Source organism: Toxorhynchites rutilus, chromosome 3 (genome assembly GCF_029784135.1).
Source record: "Toxorhynchites rutilus septentrionalis strain SRP chromosome 3, ASM2978413v1, whole genome shotgun sequence".
In the NCBI taxonomy this organism is placed as follows: Eukaryota; Metazoa; Arthropoda; class Insecta; order Diptera; family Culicidae; genus Toxorhynchites; species Toxorhynchites rutilus.
The window spans coordinates 220410995-220419090 of NC_073746.1; the positions used below are offsets into that span (position 1 = coordinate 220410995).

At 39.1% G+C, this 8096-nt stretch overlaps 1 protein-coding gene across 1 annotated transcript; it reads right to left on the minus strand.

Annotated features, from left to right (window-relative positions):
- Positions 1–236: 236 nt before the first annotated feature.
- Positions 237–7341, minus strand: LOC129779874 (uncharacterized). The gene is made up of 5 exons (XM_055787618.1): positions 7059–7341; positions 6612–6995; positions 4966–6557; positions 850–4905; positions 237–791 (listed from the first exon to the last, which is right to left on the minus strand). Exons 1-4 carry the CDS (start codon positions 7209–7211, stop codon positions 3483–3485), a joined length of 3552 nt encoding a protein of 1183 aa, XP_055643593.1. The 5' UTR covers positions 7212–7341; the 3' UTR covers positions 237–791; positions 850–3482.
- Positions 7342–8096: the final 755 nt, after the last annotated feature.

Consider the following 8096-nt stretch of genomic DNA (forward strand, 5'->3'; position numbering starts at 1 on the left):
CTTAAAACTACAATAGAATCAAAAGGGCACATTTGAAATACAATTTACACTATAGCAGAAAAAAAATCTGCTTATCTGGCATTCCTGGATGTACTTTTTTCGAAGGTGTTTCATCTCATATATCAAACAATAATACCATTTTTATTTAAAAAATGTACCGTTGTGTTAATATTCCTTCGTGTGTACAATAGATTTCAGAATTTCTTTTGGGTTCTGCTTTTTTTCTAAATTCGAAATATTTCTAAAAAATGGATTTATATATTTATTTTTCGTTGGAGTAATACCACAAACCAGCAAACACTATTTACAAACATAAAAAAATCATTGAAATAAGAATACAGCCGAAAAGAATTATATAAAGAAAACAGAAAAATTTTCAACAATTCTTCTAAAGAATGATTTATGTATACACTAACGCTAAATATGAAAAATTCTCCCAGGGGTCACATATTCGCAGACCGCACCTTCGCACATGGTACAATCGAGAATCAGGGATGATAACGGTTTCCCGGGAAATCTGACCAGAATTATCCAATCTTAGGATATCCGTTGGTATTTGTTGAATCATTATTATAACCGACGGCATCAAGCTAAAGGTGACATATTTACCTAACATACTTATTTCGGCTCGCTGATAACAACAGACAGCAACAATTGCTGTTAACTTGGAAAAAACACATCCAGCGGATTCTGTGCTTCTTGCTCAATCTCCAATATTATACGCATCCTTGACCAATTAAGCACTCTTCCCGGACGGTATATCAAGAGAACTTGCATATTGATGGCATTTCCTAACGTCAAACGAATATATATTATATATAAACTAAACCAAAGTAGCAAAATACTTACATCTCGTTCGTTCATAGAAACAGATGCGCCAATATTGTAAACACTGTTTTGCATCACCACTGACAGATATTGAAATTCAATGAACGCAGAAATCAGAAAAAACGTCAACAGCAATTGAACGAAAAGGTTGCCGACACAAATCGCGCGCGACTCGACATGCTGAGTTGAATCGAAAAAGTTGGTCCGACCAAAGTTGCCAGTTGCCTAGTGTGTATGCTCCCATTTGATTACACATGTTCTCAACTTTTTTGACAGATTCGTTAAGTTGCTTTCCATCTTAGGTTGCCTAGTGTGTAGATGGCCTTATTTAACTCTTTGTCTATACATTTTCCGATATTTTTACTGAAACTCTTCATTACAATATAAATTCATCAGACACAATTTTCGTTTAGTTTTCCAAAATTTGCAAAAAAAAACTGTTAGTCTATCATATATAATACATATTTATTACAGAAAAAACAATGTTCATTCATAATTTTCATATTAAAAGTTTGATCATTCCATATGAAAAGCCCTATCATTTCCACCCCACTAATTGGAAGATGAACTTTCAATGCCGCTAACGCGAATGGCACTTGCCGAATCGGGAACAATCAGCAGCAGCTTGGGAGATGGAATTGTGATTGTCTCGAAAATGGCGGCCACCTCAACCTAGAAGACCGGACAGATGTCCGCGAGTGCGGCTTGGAACTAGTTTTCAACAAATTCAACCGCACAGCTCTTCGTAAATACCTTGAAATGGCGGAGAAAGCTAAGTTTGTGGTCGACCAACTGTCCAAGGATCTTTAATGTTTTTCGACGAAGGATGTGGATTTTGTATAGATGGATTTTGGAGTTAAGACCCTGATGTCTATCGCCGATTATCACCATACAGCCGCTCTTCAGCACTGAAAGTTTAAGTCCTCTCGTCCTCTCCTCTGATCAATGGCGTTGATAGCTGCGTGGAACCGAAGATGTGCCGCTTCTGATAAACTCGGGGTAATATTTGAAGATGGAGGACAATTCCGCGAACTGTTCCCCGAGCGTGTTTGAAGAGTCTGCTGGATCGCTGAGGTTATACCGTCCACTTGAAGAATGGGATCACGTGGCCTTCTTTTCCTATTCAGCGCGTTTAGTCTGCACCAGAAGTGCGCAGGAAACTGGTTCTCGTTGATAGACTCCAGGAAACCAGTCAACTGTCTAGCTTCGCCATCCGGATTGAATGCCGTACCCTGTTTTATTTTATCCCATCTGTTTACTTTGTTAAGCTCATTTAGCAATTCAGCTGTAACAAAGCCGAATTTATTCGAGTACATTTTTATCTCATGTTGTATATTACACAATAGCCATTTAGGCGTAAGAGTATTCCCATTCTATCGATATACATGTCGCCTTTTTTCGGCAGATGAATATTCCTATTGTTCGTATGTTCACAGTTTGGACCGTACACAGCGGAACTGTTGATATTAGGCTTTCATTGTTGTGTTATAAATAGCACCAATTACCGATGCAGCAGATCGTGACCGTAATGTGAGCGATAAGGGACTGGAATTACCGTCACATGATGATTGTGGCGTGGACGTAGCATGTAGAATAACACACAAAGATGGTCAGTTGAAGGCCCTGAGTTATGAGCTCATGAACGTTCGCTTAATAGCGGACACGCAAACAATTAGGTTGTACCCTGATGTGTTGCGCACGATACCTGTTCATGGCAGCTTCGTTCATCGGATTTACGACTGGTAGTCGTTCGGCCGCACGCAGAAACTTCCTCCGCTTCTTGACTTCCCCTTTTATGTCCTCGGATCATCAATGTAGCGCTTTTTTGCCCGTAGTGGTTTTCGTTCTTGAGATGGAGGCTTCGGTCACTTTCATGATGATTTTGTTGAATTTGACGATGGTGATCGGGTTGGCTCTAGATAGCAAGAATTCGGAAGATGTTTGAAAGACTACAAATTCAATTTTCCCGAAGATTCATTTGGGGTTGTTAATCGCGAACGGCGGCGGGCCGTTGAAGCTCTTATTGGCAGGTCCCACCCAAAGTAACGGAGAGTTGTAAGACGGAGCCCCGCTTCATGCGCCAGTGGAATTTACCCCGAGGACTTTCTCGATGTTTGTTGGGGAAATTCGATTTAGCTCCTGGAGTGCGATGAAATACGGACGCAGCTCTCGGTCTATGATCTCCAGTTTTCTCGAGTTGTTGTACAGCTTTTGTTGATGGGCAGATATTTTCGCTGGTGGGCGGTGTCGATTCATGTGTTTCAATAGATCTAGCATAAGAACTTAATTCCTTCGTGTACTTTTTTCTTTATTGGTCCTTTTGTTTTGTACCCTTGTCTCATTGTCGTCCGCTTTCGACAGCCAATTGAACACCAGATGCTATCTCAGGTAAAATTCCAAATTCCTAACCTAACCAGTCCCTCAAAGTATGACCCTTGCTAGACTCGAGTAAAGATCGAATTCTGCTAAACGTACAAATAAGGTGTAACTTCGTGTGAACAATGAATTTGTGGTTCCAAAAGGCTAATGCTTGACTCAACAACACATACAATAAATTGTATACAATTATCTACCCTTATGGTTGCAGGATCAACACGCTTAAGGATCATGTGAATTTCTCTTCAAGAATAATAAACCGATCGCTTTTATTTTCTTTATTGCAAGAAAGACACCGTCTCCAACCCAACGGATGCGGCTTTCAGGCGTTCCTCTTTTCGAAGACGTTTCTGCTTTGAAGAATTTGCCTTTTTCTTCCGTTTTGCATTCCCATTTGTTTGATCCTCCGATTGAACATTTTCAACTTCATCATCGCTATCGTCCGATTCGTCTCCGTTCATCGCACCATTGGTTTCGGATTTCCGTTTCGACGTTCCATTCTGCAATTTAATTTGATTATTTTTTACAGGCTCTATCTGTAGTTGTTTGCAAAGTCGTGAATAGTTGCTCATTGCGTGCGAATTCAAATTAATTCGCCGTAAGCTTTGAATTTGTGCACTGATTTGATTCCACTTTACACATTGCAGATTTGGAATCTGTTTTTGTAAGCATTGCAATTCTAATAAAAATTCTACTAATTCGTTAAATTCATTCTGGGAAATCTCATGCGACTGGCTAATTTCTTCCATATAGGTATTCAAACTATTTACAACCGCTTTGATGGACTTTAATGCAGACTGAGAATTAGCATTGATCAATCTGCGATTCTTCATAAGTTCTTTCAGGAGCTGTAGAGTTTGTGTTCTCCGTATAACTCTGGTTTGTTTTTTTAGACCATGTTCAGCTAATGATTCAGCAATTCGCCAGTTCCCTGTCCAAACCATTCGAAACAGCGTTTGGAATACATTCAACGTGAGAGGCGGATTTCTATCGCTCAGAAAATCTTTGATGTATTGGGAGAACATTTTGTCAACTCTAGCGTTCTTCCCGTTGTTGTTATTTTTCTCAACAAGTTGCGATGAAATAACGATGAATTGGCATGCTTTAAGAAGGTACTGATTCTTTTCAGGGAATGAAGAACCCTTAGCTACTTTTTCCATCAAATCAATCAGTATTTGTGACAACTGGTCAGCCGATACATCTTTCACCTCAATGTTAGACTGCTTTACTTTTGTGAGATTGTTGAAAATCTGTCTATATCGATCAAGGATTTGTTTATGCTTTGTTTCTTTAATTGCGATAGGAAGCATTTCAAACACGTATAGCATTAGCTCCAGGCAGATGACCAGATTGGGGGTATGTTTCAGATAGATATCGATCAAATCGAATACACGCATCCGGAAATGCGTCAGTGTTGTCTCAACTCGCTCTTCAGCTTTCGTAGGCTTCGTTTTCTTCGACTGTTTGAACATCTTGAAAGCCTCCGCCAACGCTTCATCCAATCTTTTGCCGTCCTCTTCGTTCATGTCGTCCAGGTCGACAGATTCCGTGTCTGTTTCAGGTTTTGCTGCTCCAAGAGCCGCATGAATAGCCATGCGCATTTTTTCCGTCACTGTATCATCCTTTTCGTCATCGGTGAAACCGTCTTCCTGCTCCGATTCTTCCTGTTCTGTATCCTCCTCATTCGCGCTAGCTCCAGTCCTGAAAAGAACTCGATATTATAGTATAAAGCATTGTAAAAGCATTACCTGTGTCACATACTCATCTGAATCCTCGCCATTTGTGTCATCATCGTCTTCCTCAGATTCCATGTCATCTCCATTGGATTCTTCTTCGTTCTTCTGTTCATCAGCGCTAAGCGGATTTGTTTTATCCTTCAGATTGATAACGGATAAAATTTGATTAAACGCCGTGATTGTCATTTCACTCGACAAATGCGGGAAAACATGACCAATAACTTTCCGTAGCAAGTGTGAATTTTGAGACAACAGATTGAGGAATAGGTCAATGACCACCTCGATCCATTCTGGTTCGCCGCTTGATCCACTTTGATCAATTTCCATATTATTCTTCTTACTGGTACTTTTCTTCTGTTGGACTCGTTTCATGACACTTTCCAGCTCACCAATCGAGCTGCTCGCAAGTTCTGGATCGCTGAAAAGATGCAACCCCATATACATCATCAGTATGTTGAAAACATTGGTAAGTTTCTTGTTGCGCTTTTCTGTACTCGTTATTATTTTGTACATACGATTCCACGATTGCAGATGATCGTCGCTCAGTTCCATACGCAGCACTTTATTTCCCGATTTTTGAAGAATACTTTGTACATGATCAACAAAGGACAACAGAAAAGCTTTTTTTTCCGTGAGTTTTGGATATGAATGTTCCAAACAGTGGAAAAACAACGATTTCATCGTTGGCACAAGATCCGGTGAAAGGGCTGAAGAGTGATCCTTGCTCAATTTTAGTATCCGTCTTCCATCGGAGAAAAATATTCCCAAATCCAGGAAAAATTTGACAATATCTATGCGCCATTCATACTCCGAAAGAACGTGTCGATTCGTCAGAAGTTTCTGCAAAAGATGTGCAGCATGTGTCCGTTCCGAATTCAGGACATCCGTCCTGTCATCGGCAATAATAAACTTTTTAAGGACGATTGCAACTTTTTTCACACTATCGCCGTCCATTGTGTTTAATAAATTTTGAATTATCTTCACATTAGCATGCTTCTCAATCAGAATGCTGCTCGGCGAATCGATTAGTTTTTCGAAAAGCTTAAGCTTGCTTTCTTCCGTTATCTTCGTGTAGATATCATTCAACGCCTCAAAAGCCTCCTGATATAAGTCACGAACGTCTTCGCTTAGTTGCGAGAAAGATTTCACACGATTCAATACCATTTCCAACATTGCGGAACTGAGAATATTTAGAATATCATCAAAATTCTCCGTTTTGTTTAGGATTGTGATAAAAACTCGCAATGCAACTATATCCTTGTACTTGTGAGCACTGTTTGAATCCGATAGTATTGGATCTACTCCATGGGTCCAAAATTCTACCATCTTGTTTTGTTTCACCAATTGTTCAATCAAAAAATCGTAGTAGGGATGATTGATAGTGTCTGTGTTGGGAATGTCCCAAAGAAGACCAGCCAGATATCCATAATTTTTAACATGAAGCATCTGTGGACTAGCGAAATTATTCTCGTAAAACTGTCCATTTATTGATTTCCCATGGAAGGCGGAAGCCACCAGGAGAAAGTGAACTGTATCCATTGTTTGTTCCTCTTTAGGAATGATCAGCATCTCTTCAAACAATGGCCATAAAATCCTGTTGAATTTCTTTTTATCAACCTGTAAAATAATAAAAAGTTAACCGGGTACTTATCATCATTGAGTTTCTCTTACCTTTTTAACCAGTTCACTCAGGTATGAGAAAGCTAGCGGCTTTGCCGATTTATACATCCCTTTTTTGAGTGCCTTCATGACGGTTTGAAGTTCGTCGTCAGAAGCACCTTCTATCAATCCAGAAGTGATTATTGCACCACATACTGAAATTTGTCCCACTCTTTGCTCTAGTTTGGATTGCTGCTTTTTGCTGTCGCCATCGTCTATGTCGCACAGCTCCGTCTTCACCAAATTAAAAATTTCCGCAATCGTAGGGCTTAGCTCGGTGTTTTGAAACTCTTCCAAGTATCCAACGAGGGCAGTGAAAAAGCCAGCTCTTGAAGCATTATTATTCGATCCAATGCCGCGCACTAATCGTTTCAGGGCATAGGCGCGTTCCTTTATCTAGGATAAAAATAAATAAAATTAAAAACATTCATATTTTGGGGTTATGTTTCCAAAACCGACCTTGCCACCATCTGAATGAGCACTTTCGTTAAAAAATGATATCAAATCAAAAGCACCGCGAAGACGTATTTCTTTATCCACATTGATGAGCTTATCGAAATATTTGAACACTGTTTTATCCATAGTTGGTTTCCCATCACTCGTTTTAACCATTTTATCGTATATTCTCTCCCGGGAAGTCTATATGAAATCACATGTGGGATGATTTGTAAGCAAAGAGCAAAATAAACTGAAACATGCTGAAGCAGTAGCTACGGTGGCTTTCCGTTTGACAGTTTGAGTGTTTGCATCAAATGGGAAGAGTAATGTGGGTGTCGAGCGAGATGAAGAATAGAAGGTGGGAAGATTCACGGGTTTTGGTTGTGTTAAACTTTGATTGTGTTAGTAGCCAGGAAGATAGGAAGTTCACATACCAGGCATACCAGTCAGTTACTCAAATGGTATAAAATTGAATATGTCAACGAATAACGTTGAAAAAGGATGTACAGAAGCTAATTACAGATTTCCAAATCATATTTTTCGAATTCTGAACAAAAAAAAACAGAACATATCACGAACTAAAATGTTTACTTTTTTCTTTGATTTCAGAAATAGTATTCTAATGTCTACTATGTTTGGATTCTAGAGCAACTTCATGGAAGTTTGACTTTTGTCAGCAATTGGAAATACTTTTTTTCACAATTAGGTTGCTGAAAACTTCAGTCGTCTAAAACTAAGGCTCAAGCAGAAAACTTTTCGTCTCAATCTAAGTCATACGGAGTCAATTAAATTTATTTTTCAAGTTCATTTTACATGAAATAAACTTGCAACCTTATTTACCATGCACTGTCAAATGTTTATCCGTCAAAGGAACAAAAGATTGTGTGACTCTGACTTTGTTCGTTTACGTTTTTGGTCGACGTAACGAGAAGTAAAATTGAATTAAAATTAAGTCTGGAACACTTCAAAAATACTGAAATTTTAGTTTCTGTTAAAATGTCGGTCCCTTATGATTTTGAACGCTAGCATTGATTTAGGAAAAAACTAGTTCGTTCATTT